Source organism: Lepisosteus platostomus, chromosome 4 (genome assembly GCF_059453375.1).
Source record: "Lepisosteus platostomus isolate fLepPlt1 chromosome 4, fLepPlt1.hap1, whole genome shotgun sequence".
Lineage (NCBI taxonomy): Eukaryota > Metazoa > Chordata > Actinopteri > Semionotiformes > Lepisosteidae > Lepisosteus > Lepisosteus platostomus.
The window spans coordinates 40261130-40286778 of record NC_142614.1 but is presented as its reverse complement, the minus strand read 5'-3'; the positions used below and the strand labels follow the sequence as shown (position 1 = coordinate 40286778).

Below are 25649 nucleotides of genomic sequence, written 5' to 3'. Positions count from 1 at the left end.
AAGATGCTGTCAAAAGCAACTCTTGAGAGATTTCCCTACTGTCAGTGAAAATGAACAGACACCTGCCCTATGATACTGAAGACTGAATGACAGTTCTCAGACTGCTTTAACAAGATGTCAATAGGTATTTCCCCCAGAGATTTCAATGATGATGGATCTATTGCCAAAACATCTGCTAACAGATGAATGACTGTGCACAGACAACCTACAGTATGATTACCAAGTGCACAAGGCACAGGAAGTAAAATAATACACTAACATTTTTTAAGTTATTTGCATCTCAGAGTTAAGTACAGTCTTGTAAAAAATGTAACTGCATAAAAACTGAAATCTTCAATTAGTGCCATATTTTATGTCTGTGTACTACTACTAAGTTACATGTATTAAGAACCTCTATTTCAGTGTTTCTTACAGTATTTCTACACAATTACAAAAAGACAGTAAAAAGTACTAAAAACAAATTAAATGAGCTGCAGCATCCAACACATTGTTTGACAATTTCTTTATCACACTCCTTTTGAGCAATGATCCTTTTAATCATTGACAAATTTGCCCTTGTATTGGAAAACCATGATAAAAGACTAACTTGCATGATTTCAGAACAAACACACTGAAAGACCAAGAAGCAAAAACAGCTTTCAGAACACCTCAGGGATAAAGGTGCCTTGTTTCTTGTACACGTCTAGTGTAGAAATTAACAACCCAGAACAACGATGTGACACTCGAACAAACTCTTAATTATTTACCCTGTAACTCCAAACCCGTTAGCTCCTACATTCGCTATGACCTGTGACCCTGAGCAACCGTTATTCCCGCTCAGCCCTCCACCAATCAACATGCAGTTTCACTGCTGACGCACACAAATATTACATCCCCTTTCTTTTAATTTGAGTTAATGACTAACACAAGAATAACTACCTCTTGTAGTCCAGCTACTTTGCAAAAATGCAATGCTTACTGCGCTCTTCACTTAACATCAGGATCATAACGTTATAAAAACAAACAACTCTTTACAATAATTGAACATGGCTATCACTCAGCTACTTGCTGACATCAGTATATTTCAACTCCTACAGATGCAGCCATTCAAAACAAGTGGGCGATACCGCATTATTTTGCGGTGCGCTTTACGCAGTCTACCGCGAGTTACCGTAAATTCTCCTATAGTACCGCAAGTAAAATAATTTCTGCAAGGTGGAGCTAATAAAGCTCAACCTCTCATGTTTGAGCTGTCGCCATCAAAGTCTTTAACGAAGATATTACTAATAGTATTAATAATGAATGACCTTGGACAAGCTGTAAACTCAAAGTATTGCCCTGGTCCACATTCTTTTTTTCATTGACCGTCTTTGTAAAAGTAACACCACAGCATTTCGCAATCATGCATTTGTTTCCAATCATGCAAAGTACAGTAATTTTTGAGCATCTCCGATTCACCATGCCTTTCACATGCTCATAAAAGAGATTGATTTAGGAACATAAACATATTACTGTATGCAAACTGTACTGTATACAGTATGTATATGTATATTTAACGTCTTTACTGTGCCTGTTTAAGTATTGAATATTTATATGGAATTTTACCACTGAAGGGAAATCTTAGTACCTGAGCATAAAAAGAATAGGAGCAAACTGTAACGCGTGTGAAGGCCATAAACGATATTAATTTTGGAACATAAAAATACAGTATATGGCTGGTCTCGGTACTTTAAAGAAAAAATATACACCAGTATTCCATTTCTCCCTAAACATTTTAAGCATCGAAGTCTTTAACTAACGTGATACCGGAGTCAACAAGCATACTTTTAGATTTTGATTAAAAGGGAATATAATATGGAATCGCGTATCTAAAGAAATTAATAACGATATAATTATATTCATGTACCGCAACACAAGCCGGAATCCAGCTGGAGCCATGACTTTTTTTTTTAACAAACATTTCTTTGAAAAAATAAAACGTTTCCCTGGGTCAGAGATTAAATAAAACTTCACTCGCACCAAACAAATTTATATTTCTAAATATCATAACATGATCGAATTTAAGTCATTTTAATAACAATGAATAGTCACCTACTGTATGCGTTACAATATAAACATTTATATTGATTTAAATCATGTTTAAATCGCCTTTATTTAAAACCCATAAATAAAGCTGATACTGTTTAGACTTTCAATTATTTAAAACTGTATAACAGCAGCACAATGCACAATGCAACGTAAATCGCTATCTTTGTCTTCTGCATAATAATGTTCACCTCTCTGTCCAGCAAATTAACAGTAATAATAATAATTAACTTTATTGTATATGGCGCCTTTAAAGGTGGCTCCTCAAAGCGCTTTACAGGATAAAAACAATAACAACAATACTGTTAGGCTGGGCAAACGATTTTTTTTTTTTAAAGAAATACAAAATGAGATATAATGATGTGTTCCGGCTTAGACATTAACGAAGAGCATAATACGTGGGCGACGTAGCGGTCGGCTCTGGCTTTCCCATCTATACCAATGCACTGCAAGTACAATCCCCCTCTCTGCGGGAGTGCTGGCTCTGACGAATTAAACCGGTTTCACAGTATTTTCAAAGTAGAAGGGGGCGAGATTTCCAGCGAAAGACACATCCCCCCCACCAAAACCCAGTAAGTACAGTACTTACTAGTTAAGAAAGCTAGGCTCCTCAATGAAATCACTTTAACATGCTAATGCGTTGGTGTAACAGTCCGGGCGTGGCAAGCTTCTAATGTCTCCCAACTTTGGCGAAAGGAACCCTTCTTTCATTGGAAGACAATGAACATATTCTACCCATACATGAGAATATAATGCTGGCGCATGGGCGCGGTAGGGTGCTGTACCAGCTGTAAAAAAAAAGTCGTTTTTTTTAAAGTCAATTGAGTGTCCATAATATTGCAGTAAGTGAAAAGACCACGGGCATTCTTCCTCCCTCTTCATTCTCAGAGTAGAATATAATTTATTATTAGCACAATTTATTACAGTGCTAAATAAAATATTATTGATAACTAATAATTTATGCTAACACCTAGCTTTCTTAACTAGTAAGTACTGTACTTACTGGGTTTTGGAGGGGGGGGTGTCTTCTGCTGGAAATCTCGCCCCCTTCTACTTTGAAAATACCTGTGAAACCGGTTTAATTCCATATTAAATTCCATATTAATTCCATATTTAATTCCTTCACTTCTGCAGAAGCTTTCTGGAGGAACAGTGGATGGGATGCGGCTCTTTCTGGGAATACTGCAAATTCACAGGTGCCTGATTTGATGGAATTCACATTATTATATTCACATATCACCCCCTCTCTCTCTCTCGCTTGCCCTCCCCCTGTGTATTGTCTCTTTAGGGCAAGTGAGAGAGAGTGTGCTGTCCTTTGACAAAACAAGGCTCGCCAGATAATGTGAATCGAAACCTGTTTTTCTAGCTTTTAAAGTTGTGTGATGTGTAAGCAGGAACACATCATTATATCTTACATATGAAAAATATATAATATAGCTCCCAAACAAACGCAAATGTATTTTTAATAAAATGGTGAATGCAATTTCCGGAAGACTAAGGAAGGACTAAGGAAATTGTCATCTGTTGTTCAAGCTCTGTGAGCTCGGTGACTTTGAGACCACTTGTTATCCCAAGTTGTTTGAATCGCCACAATTCTAAAAGAGAAAAAAGAGCTGACGGACAAGATTTAAGATGTGGCTGTCAATGTTGGATTAAAAAAACACGTTGCCCGACGTTAGTTGCATTGCTTGAAAAATAATTTTATTTCGAGAGACTGGATAAGTAATTCAAGTGGTTTTTTAACTTCCTGAAAAACAAGTAATAATTTAACAATATGTGCAAACGTTTTATGATATGTCACTGTTGTGAATGTCTGTGGAGTGTATCTTATTTGCCTGTCCTGGCTGTGCTCTCTCGTTTACCCTCCCCCCCCTCTCTCTCTCAATTCAATTCAATTCAAGGTGCTTTATTAGCATGACAGATGGGTCCTTTTAACTGTTTTTACAGTGCATCCACTGTATTGCTTTGAGATGTCACTTTTAAAGGTGATATATAAAATCAAGGCATTTAACTTGCTTTAACTCCGCAAGTCTGAGTTCTTGTGTCCGTTCTATCCGAGCCCAAAAGTATTACAATATGTATCTTTATAGCAGGTGGTGCACAGCTTTTTAGTATAGATTACACTTTTCTAAAATGTATTTAAAAAATAAAAACGATTACAATCTAATCTTTCCATGTTTGATCCCAAGATCCCAAGAAAAATAAATCTAAACGGGGAGAAAGCTATGCTGAAAGTTTATTCAGATACTTAGAAGACAAAGATATCAATTTATGTTGCATTTGTCTGATTGTGAATCAAAAAACACATATATTTAAACACGCGTTTGCGATTTAAATCAAAATGCAATTTAAATCAATATAAATGTTTATATTGTAACGCATAGGTGACTATTCATTGTTATTAAAATGACTTAAATTCAATCATGTTGTTATATTTAGAAATATAAATTTGTTTGGTGCGAGTGAAGTTTTATTTAATCTCTGACCCAGGGAAACGTTTTATTTTTTCAAAGAAATGTTTGTTAAAAAAAAAAGTCATGGCTCTGGCTGGATTCCGGCTTGTGTTGCGGTACATGAATAGAATTATATCGTTATTAATTTCTTTAGATTCGCGATTCCATATTATATTCCCTTTTAATCAAATTCTAAAAGTATGCTTGTTGACTCCGGTATCACTTTAGTTAAAGACTTCAATGCTTAAAATGTTTAGGGAGAAATGGAATACTAGTTTGTATTTTTTCTTTAAAGTACCGAGACCAGCCATATACTGCATGTTTATGTTCCAAAATTAATATCGTTTATGGCCTTCACACGCGTTACAGTATGCTCCTATTCTTTTTATGCTCAGCTGCTAAGATTTCCCTTCAGTGGTAAAATTCCAAATAAATATTCAATACTAAAACGGGCACAGTAAAGACATTTAAATCTTTCTACGACCAACCAACGCACCACGAGTGCCCCTGTCGGTCAACCAATCACGTACCGCGGTATTTTGCATCGTGACGCAAGAGGCCGTAGCCAATTACCTCAGGTACGTGTCTGTGCAGTGGACTTTGAATGGCTGCATCTGTATGTAATGACTTAAAACCTTTCAACAACAACTACCAAAACTTTTCATAACGTATCAGTACAGTTGCAATTACAATATTTGGTTATTATTATTAGGGCAGCGATCCGCCTACACCCTTTATATTTAAAGGTCCAGTATGGTTCTGGGCTTCACCATGCGTCCGGATTTAGTGCGGTAATAGGTGGAGTGTGAATCTGTCTTTGGTAGCTTGTGTCAGTGTCATTGTGTATTTCTTTTGTGCTGAGCAGATGGCGACAGTTTCTTCTGTACACCCGACCTTCTGCAGTACCCACATAATATGATCTCTCAGTTTTGGCTGGCTGAATGATGACTGCTGGCTTCCATCGGTCGGTTTCCTGGATGCGGATAATGTCTCCTTCCTGTAGCAAAGAGAGTGGTTTGGTTGACCTGTTGTAATACCTTTGCTGGTGCTGCTGCCTCTGTGTCCTCCTTGCAAGTACATCCTTGTAGCGGATGGTCTGAGGCTGAAGTTGCTGGTTGGTGCTTGGGGGTATTGAACGGCTCATCAGTAGCTGTGCTGGGGATTTGAAGTTGTCAATTGGGGTGTTCCGGTACTCTAAGAGACTGAGGTAAGAGTCTCTTTTGTCAGTTCTGGTCTTTTCCATCAGGGCTTTTGCAATTTGCACATATTTCTCTGCAAGGCCATTACCTTGAGGATAATGTGGGCTTGTTGTAATGTGGGTGAATCCCCATGCACTAGCAAAAGTTTCAAAATCGGCAGATGTGTATTGGGGCCCATTGTCGGATATCACAGACTCTGGGATGCCATGTCTGGCAAAAGCTCCTTTCAGCTTATGTATTACGGCTGTGGACGTGGTACTGTAAAGCCTGTTGAGCTTGACGTACCTGCTATAGTAATCCACAGTATTTCTGTAATAGTACTCTTTATTGTCCCAAGTGAAGAGGTCGGTTGCTATAACTTGCCATGGCCTGTCTGGTATCCTGTGGCTGGTCATGGGCTCTTTTACCTGTTCTGGGCGGTAATCAAGAAAAATGGAACATTAGCTGCGTCAGCATGCGTAGGCTGCAAAGGAACAAGTAATAGGCTTATTCCATCCTGAAAAAAAGAAGAAGGAAAACACAACGTTTCAGCTGTGGAGCCTTCTTCAGGTGTGAGAGAAACAAGGCAGTAGGCAAAGGTAATGTAGCGGGAGAAGAAAGGCTGGGAGGGAGGAGGAGTGAGAGGCGGAAGCAGGGGACAGAAAGAGAGGCCAATCAAGAGGTGTGAAGTCAGAATAGGTGTAGAGAGGTGTGAAATGAAACTTCCAATGAACGGAGAAAATTTAGAAGAAGAGTAGTCTGTCCTTAAGAGAAGGGGGGAGGTGTGATCCTAGCTGCAGGATAAGTTTGGTTTTGGTAGTCTTTCTGATGTATGAGTTCGGAAAACCATCTTTGAGAACACAGATGGAAAGATTAGAGAGGTCGTGGCCGTCAGAGGTGAAATGAGAAACAATGGGCTTAATGAGATCTTTAATCTTCACAGCCCTGACGTGTTCTAGGGAACGGTCTCCGAGTCTCCTTCCTGTTTCTCCAATGTAGATGGCTGGGCATTTACTGCAAGAGATACAGTAAATAAGGTTGCTGGAGGTACAAGATGCCATCCGGGTGATCTGGAATTGTCCCGAGGGGCCCTGAATGAGCGTAGTGTCGGATGTATACTTGCAGGTGATACAGCGAGCTCTGTTGCAAGGGAAAGTGCCTGGTGTGGGTGGTTGCTGAGGGCGGTCAAGGGAGCTGTGAACAAGAAGGTTGCGCAGATTAGGTGATTGGCGATATGAGATGATGGGGCGGTCAGAAAAGAGGCCCCCAATGGATGGATCATTAGTTGTCGTTAATAGTCCTGGGGATAGGAAGTGTGTTAGGGTGGTAGGAAAGTACCCTAATGGAACATTTACCAATCATTTCTTCAATTTGTTTACCTATCCCAGGCCAAAACATGATGTCATGGGCTCTCTGTTTACACTTCTCCATACCCATATGCCCTGTGTGAATGCGTGACCTTCACAGCAGCGATTTTAGCTGGATCTGGCTTGATCCCCTCCACGTTGAGGAGATGTCCAAAGTAGCTGACTTCAGTGGCGCAGATCGTGCTTTTCTCTGGGTTGAGTCGGACTCCTCGCTCTTGGGACCGTTGTAGCATAGTGCGAAGGTTCCTGTCATGTTCCTCCTTGGTTCTCCCATAGACCAAGATGTCATCAACAATTGCTGTAACGCCTTCGAGGCCTTCATATGTCTCATCTTTGGCTCTGTGACTCTGGCAATGATGCCGGACTTCTCCATGTTGTGCGACTCCTCCTTTAGACGGCTCCGCAGTGCAAGAGGTATGCGTCACGGTGGGTATACTACAGGAACTGCATTTGGTTTGAGGTGGATAGTGCATTCACCTGCAAAAAGCCCAATTCCTGTAAAGACATCGGCAAAATCTTGTAAGATTGGCTTTGTCTCAGTGGGAGGGGTGGTCACAGATAAGACTAGTTTAATAAGGTCCATGTCTAAACATGCTTTTAGTCCGAGTACTGGAGGTGCATGAGTGTCTACAATATAAAAGTCCAGACACATTTCTCTGTCCTTGTACTTGCATTTCAGGGTGCATGTGCCTTTTACAGCAAGTTGCTCGCCACCATAACCTGACAGTCTGCTAGATGTGGGCTGTAGCACAACGTCACTTTTAAACTTGTCATATTCATGCAGAGGAATGACGTTAACTTGAGCACCTGTATTTAACTTAAACTTTATAACCTTTTGTGCGTTTACTTTAATGTCTACAAAAATCTGCTCAATGTCAGAGGTCTGTTTTTCGTGTGACACTGAATCGACGTACAGCTCAACGTTTTCAGATTCACCGCTTGCTTTTTTCTCTGCCACAGAGTGCACTCCTTTCCCTCGTCTGGAGCGGCACGCTTTTGCAAAGTGGTTAAATTTTCCACATTTTAGGCACTGCTTGCCTTTTGCCGGGCAAACGTCCTGTTCGCCGTGAGCCTTATTTCTGCAGTAGCCACACTCTTTTTGTCACTTTGCTCCCCACTCTGGTATAGCGTCTCCTGCTCGGGCGGGTTTCTCAGCCCTGACACGTGCACTCCGCAAGCTGCCTGTTTTGGTGCCTGCCATTTAATTGCGAGTACTGCGCTCTCGCGCGGGTTGCTCGCACTGCTGCCCATCGTTCTCAGGTTTGCGCTAAATCTTGAGACCTAACGATGTCTATGGCCCTATCTAGCATCAATTCAGATCCAACTTTCAACAGCTTTTCTCTCACTCTCGGTGAAAACGAAAACGATGTGATCCCTTACCATCTCCTCGCTATCAGAGTAATTACAGTCTTTCACAAGTAGCCGCAGCTCTGTTACAAATTGTTCAAATGGTTAGTTAGCTCCCTGTACTCTCTCGTGAAATTTATATCGAGCAAATATAACATTTGTTTTAGGCTTAACGTGCGCTTCAAAACAGTCATAATAGGTTTTGAGTACCTTTGCGTCCTCCTCGTCGAGTGTCCATGTGTTGTATATGTCTCTGCCCTTTTCTCCAACCCACAGGAGAAGATACTGTAACTGCATTGCTCTTCCTGTCCTGTCTTCTTGAGTGGACCCGAAAACATCAGCTCCACATGCTGCTTGACTTTGCGCCAAACCTCGGGCAGGTTGTTCGCCTCCCAATCCATTCGTGGTGCCGGAATTCCAGCGATTTTCATTTTAAATGACGTGAATCCTTTTTATTCTGACACCATGTCTTGTTTCTTGTACACGTATAGTGTAGAAATTAACAACGCAGGACAATGATGTGACACTCGAACAAACTCTTTATTATTTACCCTGTAACTCCGAACCCGTTAGCTCCTACATTCACTATGACCTGTGACCCTGAGCAACCGTTATTCCCGCTCAGCCCTCCACCAATCAACATGCAGTTTCTCTGCTGATGCACACAAATATTACAAAAGGCACAGATCAAGAGAAGAGTATTAAAACATTTAAAAGATCTTAATATCTTTGACTGTGCTGAGGTCAATTGTTAAGAAGTGGAAGACATCCAGCTATTAGTTAGATCAGGCACTCCCTCCAAACCGGTCAGCTGGACAAGGAGGAAATTAGTGAGGAATGCCACTGTGAGACCAGTAACTTGGGTCCCAGTCCCTGAGATGGGAGAAAACGTTCAGGGGTCAACAATATCCTGTTCACTCCACAAAGGGCACTGTTATGGAACATACATCCCACATGGAGCTTGCAACAAAACACTTAAGTGACAAAAGGGGTTTTGTGGTCAGACGAGAAAGTATTTGAAACCTGTAGTTTAAATACAAAACAAACCCAACAAGCATTACTCTAACACCATTCCTGCTGATCAGCAGGGGCTTCTCAAGACTGATGAGAACATAGGTGGAGCAAAGTACTGGACACTTGATTCAGACCTAAAACTGGGACACAAATTCAGCTTTGACAATGACAAGGACAGTGATCCAAACATTTCAAAGACCCCCAGGGACAAAGCTACACTGGAGTGTCTTACGGATTTATTAAATTTAATGCCACTGAGTGTCCCACTCACATTCCTGACTTGAATCCTATTGAGAAAGTGTAACGTCTTGAAAAATGCTGTCCAAAAAAAATCCATGGGCAATTTGATAAAACTTGTGCAAATGTACAGAATTTGGAATGGGAAAGAATTGCTCCAAGCTGGTAAGAAAACTTGGTAGAGACTTATTCCAAAGTACTTGTCGCTGTAGCTGCTATTGATGGAGATTCCATCTAATATTAAGTTCACAGATCTAAATCAGAAAAATGTAAAATCAGAAATAATAAATATATAATAAATGTTGCACAACATACCTTTAAATAGGTCCAAAAGACATGAATATCAAAGCAGTTCAGAAAATGGATGGATTGATGTCAAGAATATCCTACCTGTACCACATAGAGTAGGGCAATTGGTGTAATGGAAGGCAAATTGATTATGAATGTTGTTTGTTTTGTATGCTTTAGTGAATAAAAAAACAATCATTTTAAAAATTACACAAGAATGCTAACAATATTTAACAAAGGTCTGCTGTATTATCTTTCATTTTTTTCTCTTTAGTTTTGTTTATATGATCTGCCACTTTTCTTACCCTTAGAAGTCCTGGTCTGAACATTCAGATTTTGAATAAAATGTCTTTTAAAAAATATGTTTGCATTATTTTTTTTTAAATAAAACTAAATTGTTTTATTTTTCAATCATTTATTTTTGACCATTTTTATTTATTTTTTGTGTTCAATTCAAATGAATAAATATAGTACATGTCATACTTTGAATGATATGTATCTGAATATTGCAACTATTTCCTCAAAATGTGATTTTATTTTTAAAATTCCTATTTGCAAACAATCCTTATGTCAACATTTTTTTGATGATATTTTGTTATTAATGGCATGGTATAAGGTACTATTAGGTCCATATCCTGGATACTGTACCATTCAACAAAATTGATACACACTCTTATATTTAAAGTACATTTCATAGAAAATTTGTTTTTTACTTAGTAAATCAGGATATTTGTTCTTCTAAGAATAAATCTTACACTTATAGTGTAATAATACAATGAAAATATCTAAAAATCATTTTAATTGTTTCCTTCTAACTCATATTATTTACAGGTCAAAGCTGAGGCATCTAATTTGCAGTTTTGCCCCATTTAGTACATACTCTTTTGAACAATTGATTGTTCTCATTCTATGCTGCTCTTTGTCTTTCACTAAATACTAAATTCCCAACTAAAGAAAAAACATATTTTTCTCTATTTGTCATAGGTTTTCAGTGTAGTCTTCTCTACCATTAATCTGATTTCATACTGTACATACCTGCCTATACATGCTTGGTGTGGTTTGAAGCATAAAGGTTATTAGAATGCAAAATTAATGAACGACTCACCAGAAAACATCAGTTAAGTATAGTTTTAGAACAGATTTCCTATGCTTTTATTTTTACCTCAGGCAAAGCTTAAACCGGAGGTCTCACTGGTAGTAAATAAAAGAATGCCCTCTGTTGTGTGATAAATGACTTTGGCTTTAGAAAAGCAACTACTTGAAATCCACTGTGTCAATGCTTTGCACTCTAAAGAGTAACCATTGTCCTGTTATTGCTGTTATGACCTGAGGATGACTTATCTAAATGGCAGAAAATGTTTTACTGTTGAAACCAGTTGCTTCTTTTAAGTCTATTAGGTGAGTAAGCCAGCCAATTAATTTTAAAATTTAAAAAATGTGAGCTTGCCTGAGGTGAAAACACAAGTTCATTATTCAGAAAGTCAGCTGGATATAGAATTAAATTGATGTTATTTAAGGTGTGGAAATAATAGAAAGGTATTTGCTGGAGCCAGAAAAAAGACACCCTGAAATAGCATAAACAGAAATTCACAAGCAAATAAACCTCTTTGCCCAATAACCTGCAGTTTTATCTTTGCATAAAGCTCTGTGCCTGTGTTGGTGGTTCTGTAACAATCCAAATAGAGTGTTCTACCAAAGCTCAAGTTTTTTAGATCAGGTTGGTTGGGGATTGTGGGGTGTTTGCAATTGTTTAAAATAATTTTCTATCATATGCAAGTTAGGACTTTGACTGGGCCACTCAAATACATTCTTTATTGGTCATTATCTGGAATCTTCACTCAAGTTTTATGTATTTAGTAGAGTGAAGAATCACAATAATATTTGCCTGTAACTTGCTTCATCTACTTTCTCCTCAGTCTTGGCTAGCTTCCAAGTCTGTTGATGAGAAGCAGTCCCATAACATAATGCTACCATCACCATGTTTTACAGGGATAGCATTGGTTGGGTGATGTACTGGGTTGGGATTGTGCCAGATTTAATGCTTTTGCATTTATAAAAGAAAGTTTGTGTTTTGTTTCATTTGACCAGAAAAAAAAACTTTTGTGACTTGTAACTGTTTAGTTGCAAACTCTATTATGGATTTTTTTGGTTTTACCTGTTATTTAAGGTGTGAAAGAAATATAAAGGAAACATTCCTGTTTTGTGAAATGAATGGAATATCTTTTCTTGTGGATTGTTCCTCCCATCTCAGACATTAAACTCCATAGCTCCTCAAAGTCATAGTTGGCCTCACAGTGGCATCCCTAATCAGCTTCCTCATTGCACTGTTTTATTGCAATTTGGAGGGATAGCCTGCTACTTGCTACTTGCTACTTACATGTAGTAAGTGTCTAGGGAGTACAGTACAATGAACAATGACTTTTTCGTATTCAACGTCTCTGTGCTCAAAGGGATATTCAATGCTTTTTGAATGTTTTATTATAACACTCAACTTATCTGTGCTTTAAGTTTAGTTCTTTCTATAATTTTTTTTTCAGAGTTGTTTTGTCCTTGGTGTTCAATGTTAAATATTTGGATGAAAAGCACTACCTGGCTCAGAGACCTGACAGAGACAATTGTTTTATTGTGAGATCATGTGATCATGTTTCCTCCAGGTGATCTGGTTTCCTCCCACAGTCCAAAGACATGTTGGTAGATTAATTGGTCCTGGCGTAAGTGTGTGTGCATGTTTGTGTCTGTGTATGTTCCCTGCTATGGAATCCTATCCAGGGTATATCCCACCTTATTGCCCAATGCCTCCTGGACCATCATGACCTTGAAATGGATAAGCATTTATTGAATTGATATAATGTTGCTGAAATTGATGATCATTTAAGAAATTTACATTTCTTTTTAAAAAATATTAAGTTGAAGTTTCAAGTTTGGATTAAAAATATTCACATTACAAATGGGACATCATTGCAGCAGTACAGTAGCACAACAGTTAGCATTGCTGCCTTGTGACCCTGGGTTCAATTCCTGCATTCTCCCTGCATTTGCATGAGTGTTCCTGGTGCTCCTGTTTCATCCTTCTGTCGAGAGACATACTGGTAGGTTAATTAGCTTCTGTGAAAAGGAGGAATTTTCCTTAGTCTTGCTCTTGGTCAGTTTGCAAGTTCTACATGGAACCCACAGGGTCAGGGCTGTCATGAAGTGAGCAGTGAAATCAAACAGGGTTTGAGCACACACTGGGTGAAGGTGAAAATGTTAGAAGTTGATCCCCCTGTACTTTTGTATTGTCTGAATTTAATAGGCGAGAAGAGGGTAGGGCAGTACAGTAAATTCAGAGGACACTCAGCAAGTCACATAGTACATGTATTGTACACTTTAGCCTGTGCGGCAATATCTTGAATTTGGGTTTCAAAACTACAGTGAAATGAATGGAAAAATATTGGATGTTATTGTCAAAACCTGTAAGCCACTCTATGCTAAATGTAATTTTCCTTCAACAGAGCAAAATTGTCAACTTATCTACTGCATGTACTGTATAATTTGATTATATCAGTGCATTCAGACACGGACTTTTAATTTTAAAGATGAACTAGAGAATTACTAAGAGGAAAGCTTTACTTGTAGATTACAGACTTAATATTTTATTTTTATTGAACCAACTACACAGTTGGGTCAATTGCATCAATACAAAATTGAATAAAACAGTTTTTTTTCCATCACAAACAGGATGCTTTGGAGTCAAGTACTATATCTCTGCTATGTCCATGGACAAAAAAAGATAAAACATGCTTGATCTATTATATTGGGCAAAGTATGGCAGCTGACAGTATGAAATAAAGTTAATGCAAAGGGCTGGAGTGGGTCCTCAGCCAGAAAATGATCCTAGAGTAGTCAGGTAAACAGATTAGGAAAGCTAAATGGGTTCAACTCTGTGCGATGATGTAATGAAACTTAAAAAAACTATTTTAAAGCTTCCAGTGTGATGACTGATGTGGACTGACAGGAGTGAGAGGATTGCAGGGAAGGCTATATGACTCCACCAGCAAAGTATGGTATCGTTATGAGGGTGTGCAGCACTCAGCAACCAATTACATTGCTTATATACAGTGTTATGGATGAATTTTGTCAAATTCTGGAAAAGGAAATATTGTTATTATATTGATTACATAAGACTATTATAATGTCTTGATTTGTTTACTGGTTACAGAAACATAAAAACAAGTTCACAGTCCTACAGTTGTTCATATTGTTTATATTTTAGGCTAGTGCTGCAAAGTTCACATGGAATTATGAAAATGTTTTTGGAGATTCATGTAGGCTTTCTACATTTGCATATCTTAAGTTTCAAAATGACCCTTTATTTACTACAAACAAAGTACATGCAAAGAATTAGAATGATCCCAAAAGCATATAGATAGAATATACTCTATATAAGGATAAATGTAACAGCAACTGAGTAACTTCACAGACAAGGATATATGCATGTCTGGCATAAGATCTCTGCAGTGACATTTTAAATAGAAATTATAAATAAAAAAATATATACATCGTACATTTCACAGAGACATCTGTCAGGGATACAGAAAATATGTGAAAATAAACACTGAAGAAAAAAATAAAATAAAAGGCCATTAAAATGTGACATAAACATTATCAACAACTATACAGAGATCATCAGTGAAAATCCTTATTTGTTGAAAAGTATTCAGAATGCATGTGACTTAATAAAAATTAAAATCCACTGTATTGTACACAGTATATAAATCTACATCTAAAACATGTAGGTTATAAATACTGTAGATAGAATAAAACTAACAGTAATGATTGTTTCTAGATCTAACCCCTGAAAAGCCACTGATTTTATTTTGGAATTGGAATTATACAGTGACTTCCAAGCTGTATGTAATCCTTCACCTCCAATCACTCTCCAAGATCTATAAAGTTTTTTAACACTAAAGGGGTTAGGTGTAAGGACCATTACAGTCAAAAGCATCGTTGGCATAACAGAGTGCAGACTACAGATCTCTGAATTAGTCTGAGGAAAGTGCTGCCCTGTAGTATTGGTAGTATAGTATTTTGATAGACATTTAGATTATATTATGATGACCACTGTCCAATAGATTTAAATGCATTGCAAAACTCCATAAGGAAGCCTTTATAAAAATAAGGTAATGTTTGCATCTGAAAAGTGATACAACCCATTTCAAATACTGTACTGTATATCACTACAATGTACTTTGACCTATGTATATTGTTTTTTTATTTGATGTTCCAAATGTTCTTATATTCACAGGTGTGCCTTAACATAATCAGGATGAAGCTTATTAGTATTAAAATCACCCCTAAAAAATAAATCACTTCTTCTAGGGCACAGACGACTAGCATAACTTGTGTTTGAGGAATTTAATTTTCTGCTTCCAGTGGGTGTATAAACATCACTGTACAATGATAAAACCTTCCTAACTTGCTCTTCCACCATTCCCTTTAAGTCTCCTATCAAAGGAGTTGTGTCAGCTAGCAAAGCAAGTTTCACAAAAGAAAACAGTAACTCAGTTGCTCAAATTGGTGACCTAAATGAATAAAATATGCAAATCTGCTTGATTAATATCTGGATTAATATGCATTTCCTGTTTATAAATAAACTCAACTAATATAGCTACCTGAAGTAAGTTTCTAGTCCCATTAATCCTGAGGCTCTCAATATAAGGCAATAGTAAAAGTACAGCAATACACTGGAACCAAGATGGCAATCTTGTTTAAAATAACCTATAAGTGTTTATAGTGGCATGGATTTTCTGGCATTGTATTTTGTGTGAATGTCACTTGTTTTAAAGATTAGGTATACTGTATATTACACATTCTTTATACATGTACTTCTCGACTTTTGGGGTGTAGCTCATGGTATTTCATTAAATGAATTAGAAGAAGTAAGTGTTCTTTTCAGTGTTGGTGGGCAGCTAAGGTTTTATACTTGTAACAGGAAATGAAAATGTAATGTAATGTGTAATGTACACAATCAATGGAACAATAAGTCATATTGCAATACATATTCGTTTTATTACTTATTGCCAAGTGTGACCAAGTGTTAGTTCTAAAGCACAGGACGCTTCAATAGATAATCTATTTTCTTCAGTATTATGATTTTGTCATAGTTATTTAATTAGTTTTTTTTTTAAGGTGGAAACTAAAACGGGTACCGTACAAAGTTACCAAAATATCCATTCCGATGCTTCACCTAATAAACATGTTCTTTGTTACTATTAGTGGTCTGCGCTTAAACTGCCAATTAGAAATTATCTTGATATAATATAAATTAAATAAGTTGTTTCCGTTCCAATTATTTTAAAATGTTAAACTGATGAACAGCCAAATGAAAGGAAGGTGTCGCCATGAGGATAAATGCCCAAATCATTCAATCTTTTTAAATGTCAGATCTGCCTGAATTACTCAGTCTGAAAGCTTGGTGTCACTGTTTATCTATTTTCGACTTTATTGCATTTGCTGTACTGTACATGTTGCACAAGATTAGCAGACAAATAAAACGCAAATTAACGCACATTAAATTTCTTAGACATTTTGACAAACAGCACCAGAAACTGCTCTTTTACCAGATTATCTAATTTTCTGGACAAAAGTTGTATTCTTAAATGAAAAAATCACTATCACGGGAATTCTGACTATAATATGCTTTCAATTAATATTTTTTAGAAATTATTATTGTGGTTTTGTTTTTCGGCATAAACTTGAACATGTTTTTACATTGCGTCTATTATTATTATTATTATTATTATTATTATTATTATTATTATTATTAAATAGTCTGTCTAAAACAGGTTTTCAGGCAGTTCTACATTAAGAAAACTACGAGTACCATTGGTGGGCATATGCGATTTAAAATTGCAGCACGTGTATTAAGATCAATACAGTGCAGAAGTGATTTCCTAATTTCTGATTATACATTATTTTACTGAACGATGCGTTACCTAATTAATTAGTCGTATTAACTACCGTCTTACATTTGATATTTTCTTTATTTTCTGAATGTACAGTATCTGTGAGAATAAGACGAAATCACACACGCAAATGTGATGCAGTTCAACTGCTTCCAACTGTTTTATTACTTCGAAACATTTTCAGATGTAGATGTTAATTTGCTACGGATTTAACAAGATGTCCTTTTAATGAACGGTGTACTCATCAGTTACATGTTCTTTGATCAAAATTTAATTTCTGGTTAATTAAAATTACCGCGTTGTTTTCTGCTTGGGTGAAGAACCGCTGGTAGGTTTTACAAAGTGCAGTTTTTGTATTGAGGAATTTCAGTGGAAAATGAGCTTAATACATTGTTTTAATGTATATATTATCAAGAGTGTCAGGACAAGAACATTTCACAAAATGTTTTGCTGCTCTCGGGGAAGATGAACTTTAGAAAGCTTTTACTACTAACACTGGGAGATTATAAATACATCACCAGGGTTTAAGCCTTTAATGCATTCTTGTATTCCAGTTTCACGTATAGTAGTAGCACTTGAAATGATAAAATCTATAACCTTTTTATCGTAAATCGACATTATGCATAACACTACTTCATTCCTGAAATTGGAATCTCTTCAGCATAACTAGACGATCATCTACATTCTGCTATCATTCAAGAATAATTCGATCAGAGATTTAACAATAATTTCATTTTGTACTGTATTTTATGTTCATTTTCAGAAATATACTATACAAAAACTAATATGGAGTAGAGTTTCGCAGAATAATCCAGATCTGCTTCTACAATCGTCTTTGTTTAGCCGTATGCGTTCTAGGACATCTTTCTGATATTAAACAAATACAATTACAATAAAGTGTCCAGAAACGAATATTGATCTACGCGTAAGTCAAAGATGTGTGATGAAGTTTTTAAATTGCGTTTCTGTTTTTAAAATTTCGTTGAATTTCCTTGATTAATACGCTTCACTATTAAATTCGTATTATTAATTTATCTGTTAGTGATCTTGAAAACATTGCGTTTACCTAAATACTTGGAGGAGATTTACCTACTTTCTCACTGAATTGGAATTACTAAGCCAAGAACATTATTATTATTATTATTATTATTATTATTATTATTATTATTATTATTATTATTATTGGTGTTGTTGTTGTTGTTGTTGATGTTGCGGCTCACGGTGGAAGTGGATGGAAAAGACGAAGGCGTTGTAAAACGGAAACCATGTACTTTTATTATGCATTGAATCACTGTTTTATACATATTCCATATACAGTATATATGGCTGTTCCCATCTATTTTGTGGACATTAATGTAAAGTTGTAATGTACAAACGGATACCTGCATGTTCCGATGTATTTTTGCACAAAAATGTAATATTGTAATGTGTAAACGGATACCCGCATGTTTTGCTCTGTAAGAAATGAGTTACATTATCAAGGGAATTGGAAAAAGGACAACACTACTTATTTTTCATCTTTCTGAACCATGTTTTGAAGAAAATATACCTCCAAATATATGGTACGTAAGGGATGCAATGATAGACCGCTTTGTGCTTCTCACGTGTGGTCATCTGAATATTATGTCATAAGGATATTATTTTTAAAAGCTGGAATAAAACGTAATTCAAACTCGTGTTATTGCCTGTACAAAGACCACCGTAACTATTAAATATCATTTTGGTTCTTGAAAGATCAAATAACTAACATTTTTTAATAACAATGAAAATGTCACCTTGTTGATGTCGATATCTCCTATTTTTGCTTACTTACACAGAAGCATTTGAATTTCAAACAGGAGTTCACGCATAATCTACACCTACAATTTTAAATAATATATGTAAAAGGTACAGAATTTATCATATCTTCAAAGTAAAACAAATCATATTATCCTAATGACATTTTTTATTTTAGATATTAACTGCATATTGTGTTCATATCCCTATGTTGTATAATTGAAATGTAAACCAAAATGAAACATTCGTAAAATAATCACTCATAAACATCAACTCTACATAAAGTTTGTTTAGTTTATAATGACTATACAGTATGTAAGGTCTTTAATCAGATTTTATGTGTGGATTTCTAATTAATGAGAAATTATTGCTTTGCACACAGTTAATAATTATTTATCCTTTTAAAGAAACATGTTTGATTATACCTGAAACAATGTTTATCTTTGTGTATGTCATGTAGTTTAATCACTGCTAAAGCACCAATCACGCAACAATAAACCTCCACACTTTTGGATGAAAATAAAACTATTTTTATTGCCAAAGCATTCAACATGATTAGATAAACTATCAAGTATAATAAATTTCAGCAAAAGAAAGAAACACTGAAACTATTTCTCACTGACACAAAATATTACACTTTTGTATTCAAACAAAACAGGTATTTACACTATATAGACTGTATTTGAAATTCATATCTATTTAATATTACATGCACTCTCAAATATAGTCTGGTGTCAGAATCTTGTTTGATTCAACCATTTCAACTTTTTTGCATTAGCATCAAAATCATTAAATAATAAACCAATAGAATGTAACTACATCTTTATTCATTTACTTTTTATATAAATAAAACTTACATTTACACATATCATTATGGTTACCCATAGTTCCAACTCATAAGTGCTTCATATGATAAATATTTCATTTAACAAAATGCAATTGCATACTTTGAAACATGACACATGACAAAAGTCCATTTGAAAGTGAAAATGTGTGCATTCAGAATTTTCCAGTTATGTAATAATCCCAGTTTGGACTGTGGTTAAATTGGCTTTTCCTGCACAGCTAGTTGTGAGATGTCATGTGCCTGGAGAGGTGATGGCGTTCTCTGAAGGATTCATTGCAGATGGGGCACTTCAGCTTTTCTTCTCTCCGCCGTTTCACCAAAGGTTCCATTGAGTATTCCTTTTTGTGATGAGACCTCATGTGGTACACGAGATCAGAAGTCATTCGAAAAGAAGCGTTACATTTGGCACACCAGTTCTGAGCAGGCAGACAGAGCGAGGTGAAGGAAGGGGGCAAGAGTGTGAGAGCTGAGGGCATCTGCAACTGAATAGGTCCAGAGGTCTTTGGCCAAAATGCTGTAGCATAAAGAAATGGACTTTGTTTGGGAATGCCACCTTGCACTGTGCAATTGTTGCTGAGATCTGAACTTTGAAGCTTGGCAGCTAAGTGATCTGCCTGGTAGAGTCTGCTGGATGAGATGGTGTCCCCAACGGAGGGGTGGCAGTCCACCGTTGGGAGAAGCTTTGGGGTCATCACAAGAGGTGACAGCTGAGAAAAGGATCGAGTTGGTTGACTGAATGCACTTTTCCTCTCCACAGAACCACCAAGCTGTTGGGGTACTGTAGTAAAAGCACTTCCCATTGAAGAACTATCTATGCGGGACTGGGGTTGCGTTTCTGTCAAAACCTGTCTCACATTTAGGTGTTTCTCAGCAGGGCTACCACTGGGCCTGCCACTGTCCTTGTTTTCTGTGTTAGGCCCCAGGTTTTTTTGTTTTAGGCTATGTGAGGCTTTTTTTACCTCTGTGAAAGCACTTCTCTTGCTTTCTGTGGGTTCTGGACTAGAGGGAGAAAACACCCTTCTGTTTTCTTCCAAACCTACGTATGATCCCCTGTATTGTTGTGATGTGCTTACTAGATCATCTTTTGAGGTAAGAGATCGTGATAAGTTTCCATTTCTACTTTCATCCGCCTCTGAATATTTCCTTTTATTGTTGCTTTCACTTCTAATTTCAGCTTCTTGGTCACTTGAGGGTGACGACCTGTTATTTTCAAGATCCCTGGCTAAATTATGAAAATCTGTAGATGGTTTCCCATCCTGTAAATTAGAGTATCCCTCAGATCTGTTTAGTTTTGCACTTGGTCTTGGTGCACTTGGGTTAATGTGGTCTTTAGAATCCTCATCTGTACTGTTAACGCTTTGTAGTCTTTTGCTGCAACGGAATCTCAAATGTGCCAGAAAAGGGTACTCAAACAGAAAGCGCTGGCTGCAGTCTGGACATAAATATGGAGGAGACCCTAAGTGAAAAAGAAAAGCGGGTTACTCCAGGTGGAATTCAACATCAAACGTCACTATTTATGGTCACAGAAATATAATTTTGCATACTGTATATTATCATCTTGTATGACAATAAGCAAATAGATCTTTAGGTATTATTCCTAATTTTATTACAAACTTCACATCACTCTTAAGATTCTACAAATTCAAGAAAAAAAATAACATTAATACAATGCATCACTCATTTTCCCACAAGCTGTCTAATCTTCTATTCCTTAATTGTAAGTAGTTATGAGAGGCTAGCAAATGTCCAGGCTCAACTAACTGGAGAGCAGGTTGCATCTTTGAAACATGAAAAACACATAACTTCATTTTTTTTCTCTTTTAAAGGACCATTTAAATGTTCCTTATTGTTTTTCATGGAACCCTGTGTATAAGACTCAGCATTGCACAGGCTGCAAAAAAAGTTGAGTATGCTAAGAGATTCACAATTCCACATTATATTTCACTTGACAGCAGCAGAAAAAAATATAGCAGAAAAATCAGACAAAAATAATTTTGGGCAGAATAAAATGACACTTTTTTAATTTAAGACATACCTTTCATTTTTCCTTGTGCTCTAGTGGAACTAAGTAGGAGCAACTCAATCAAGTCTTTACCATACCAAACCAGCAACTCTTCATCCTTTTCAATCCTCCTCAGAGATCTATAAAATAGCTGTCCGTTTTTCACATAGGCTTCTAGATTTTGTTCCTCTTTATTCCTTGCAGACTGGACTAATCTCAGCCACATCAAGCCTTCGGAGGAGCTGTTGGCTGCTGAAGTATCCACCTACATATATATAAACAAAATGTCTATAATAATATTATATCTTACTTATTTAAAATGTGTAGCTCTTACGTGCCCACTTTTAGTGTAGCAAATAACTTTTTTCCATTTTTAATTCCTTCTACGATATGCATTCAAACAGACAGCATACATCAGTAAAAAGCCTAACATTTATGTTCTATTTTTCTTTTGTTTAATCCGTTATTTTTATTATTCGAAAAAAAAATCACTTAAAATTGATCTTTCAGTACATTTAATGAACTTTAAATGCAAAAAGTTATATCAGAAAAAACAAGTTAAAATAATGTATTAGCTAAAACTTAAAATCTGACTAATAATTATAATAATAATGCATGTACAGTATAACTAATAATAAAAACAGTCGATTATTTCTTATGTACAAAATGCAAAATCTTACCCTGAAGATGTATGGTGCAGTTCTTTTATCCGTGGATTTGAGGGCAATAAAAGCAATGCTGTCATACAAAGATGTGTGGCTCAAAACACAGGGTCCGAAAATGGCATTTTCAGGAATGTCGCAAGTTGTATACACACTGGTGAAAATATCCGTTAAACACTGTTGTACCGCCTTGGCGTCTCCATCCCATAACAGTTTCTGTGAGCTGGACTCCTCCATCATGAGCTGTTGGTAGAGAAACAATTGAATGAATAAGCGCTCTTGTCAAACCCAAATATATCTGAGTGTAACGCTTAATTATGTAAACACGCTTCCCCAGTTCTCAAAGGTGCTCCAGTCCATGTAAATTAAACAGCCTCGTCACTTAAATGTTATCGAACTCGCTCAGCAGGTGCACAAAGAGATCAATTACAATCCATTGTGTACTTTTGTAAATATATACATGTGTAGTTATACTGATAAAAATGCTGCTTCCCATATCATTTGTTTTTGAGAACTTTTTTAAATAGGTTTGCATATATAAAAGATTAATTCTTGTTTTCTATCATAAATTGTTATACGTATCCTATAATCCGAAATTTTGCACTTCAAGAAGACGTGAAAAAAATATCAATAAGAAACCGAGGACTCGGCTAGAAAATAGAAAAGCATATCGAATGGATTTCAAGTGGACTGTCAAAGTCACTGATTTCATGTCAGCTAACCTTTAGCTCCATTCTACAAGAAGGAACGTATGTCTCCTCATTACCATAATCCAGCACTCTCCCTCCGAGACTTTAATTAAGGCAGCAAGCAGAGTTAATTATTTTTTACCTCTGCACGTTTATTTATGAAGGCGAACCCCAGTCATCTTTTTCTACAAGGTAGATTTACTTCTTCAATAGCCCGTTAATGGTACCGTAAAGTACAGGTAAGGTTCTCATGATTTAATAATATAGTTTATAAACAATTCATAATACAATTTAAAATAATAATATTTTTATATTATATTTAAACGGATCCTTTATTTAATACCGTTTTAAATCAAAACTGTGCCAAACGATAACATTCCATGTTTTCAAACTGGTTATGCATTTTTAAACGTTTAATTCAAATCAGTGGAAGTTCACGCAAAATCCAGACAATGTTTTATTTACCAAATTGACCTTTCAAAATCATCATAACAATACCAAAATCAATCATTTAAATACATTTCAATTAGGACTGTCATTCATTTACATAATTTGTTGCTCAAGTAAATTAATTGTGTTAAAATACATTTTCCATTTTCCTTTAAATTTGGCCTACTCAAAAAACTATACTGTGGGGTCTGTTAGGCACTGACACAATAACATTGCTCTTTTTTACTTATTCAATAAATGATTGCCAACCAGATTTTTTCTCGTTCATCTTTAATATTTAAAATGAACAACTCTCCACGATCGTTTACGTCGTTATGCTTGTAACATCTGTAGTGCAATTTTCAAAAGAGCTCACCAAACCTGTCACCCTAATGGTTATTCTGACAGACCACTGCTGTCTATTGCAATATTCAAATTCCAAAGGAATAAAAAAGATAAAACAAGGGCGGTAACTCGAGAAGTAAAACAGCATAACACTAAAGTATTACTGTATTCAGTAACGGCTAAACATATTTACCGCCTTCTCCAAAGAAATGAAAACGTTAAACTTGTAACTTAAAAAAGTAACGTCCCCGTCCCCCCCCCGTCCCCCGTAGAGCCCCTCTTATTGTACAAAGGTCGCTGTCTCACTTGGGAAAACCACACAAAAGGTCCAATGAATATGCATTTCAACTAAGTATGGTAATAGAACTCGGAATGCACACATACCTCTAAAAATAGGCTCCCATTCATTAACTACCCAGCTAATTGAATTATTATTAGTAATACTAGTATCTTGTATTTATGCACATTTCAGCATGAGCCCCGTATACCTTTTAAAGATGCGCGTTTTCTTTCATTTTAAAAGGGGTTCTATGCCTTGTCTTTTAGATTGTACAATTTTAGTTTTACACCAAATCGTTTTCGCTTTACTTTTATTTGTCTCTTTAAAAATAACATAACATACATACTCACCTTTTTGTTAAGAACAATAATAATCCACAAAGGTAAAAAATGTTGAATACAACGTGGCAGAAAAAAAAAACACTTTATCGTGTTCCGTTTAGTCAGTACATAGCCCTATCAGAAGAAAAGTGACACTGCTGATGAGCGCCCCGTATTTTGTGAGTATAGTTATACAGATGGACCCGATGCAATGAGTGACTGGCACACAGACACACACATTTTGTTTGCTGCACATAATCTGCCCAATGAGGCGTGTCTCTTACCGTCTCCTCCCTTTAACTCTTCAGTAGCCAAGTTTTATTTGATAAAAAATACTTGAAAAGATAACTGATTGTTTTTCTTTTTATAGTTCGTGCAAATTAAAAAAAAAACGACCAACATCTATTCATTACTTGAATCTAGACAATGCACAAGCTAGTTCTTTCCTCTATATGAAAGATAGCGACTAGAAAAAGAGAACAGGTAAGTGTCAAGTTTTTAATAGTATCCAAGTTTACTTGGTATAATTAAATACAAAATATTAGTTTTAAAACATTGACATTGCCCTTTCCGAATCGTTTCTATTTGCAAGAGCATTGGTTCTCAACTCGTGTACAATTGCAAATTAATACCTCAAAATGAATGAAAAACCATTTTGTGAGCTCGGTTTCCTGTTATTTATTTTATATATGTTGATTACACGGAGCAGCAAATGATTGCCAATGGCCGTATCCGTGGTCAATTAAATTAAGGTTATCATTGTTGTTGCCAGAAGTGTCAAGTTCTCTATATTGTTCAGTTTGCACTGCTGGTGTAATGGGAAAAGACAAAAACCTTTCTATCGACATTTTAACCTTAAACTTAATGCTGTAAACCGTACCATGCAATTTATTTCTTTACTTCTTAACATTTCTCTCTATTTCATCCATTATAGGCAAATGCCACCCAAGTCAATATGCGCAATTACTATAATAGACATATACTGTATACAAATAAGGTGCACTTGACTTTTCTTGGAATTATTTTGTTTTCAGAGGCATTAGTCAATTCAGAACCCTTTGCACCCTTCAGTGTACTGTATGTGTATGCTTACACAATAAAGATTATCACAGCAGTTGTGCAGTTGTGCAGTTACGCAGACGTTTTTCTATATTCGCAGTTTCTTCAAAAGCAGTATTATAAAATTACATAATGTTACTTTTTAAAAAGACAATCACGTTCATATCTTCTTATAGGAATTGTATTCTGTTTCAAAGAAACAACCTTTATCTTGTGTCTTCTACTTTATGGTAATTAAACTGCAATGGAAAATGACTTATTTGCCCTTTGATCAGTTTGGCCTTTTAACTAACTGTAATGGCAAAAGAGCGGCCCAGTGGTGATGAACTACATTTGTGGACACCACGA

General features: G+C 36.2%; 1 protein-coding gene across 2 annotated transcripts; it reads right to left on the bottom strand.

Moving 5' to 3' along the window:
- Positions 1-19175: 19175 nt before the first annotated feature.
- prdm8b (PR domain containing 8b) lies at positions 19176-24459 on the bottom strand. Of its 2 annotated transcripts, XM_088629479.1 has the most exons (4): positions 24273-24459; positions 22198-22422; positions 21551-21782; positions 19176-20971 (listed from the first exon to the last, which is right to left on the bottom strand). In XM_088629479.1, exons 2-4 carry the CDS (start codon positions 22417-22419, stop codon positions 19734-19736), a joined length of 1692 nt encoding a protein of 563 aa, XP_088485605.1. In that variant the 5' UTR covers positions 22420-22422; positions 24273-24459; the 3' UTR covers positions 19176-19733. The 2 variants fall into 2 exon arrangements, with proteins under 2 accessions (XP_088485605.1, XP_088485606.1); XM_088629480.1 differs by lacking the exon at positions 24273-24459 and having other exon boundaries at positions 21551-21805; positions 22198-22270.
- Between the last annotated feature and the right edge of the window lie 1190 nt (positions 24460-25649).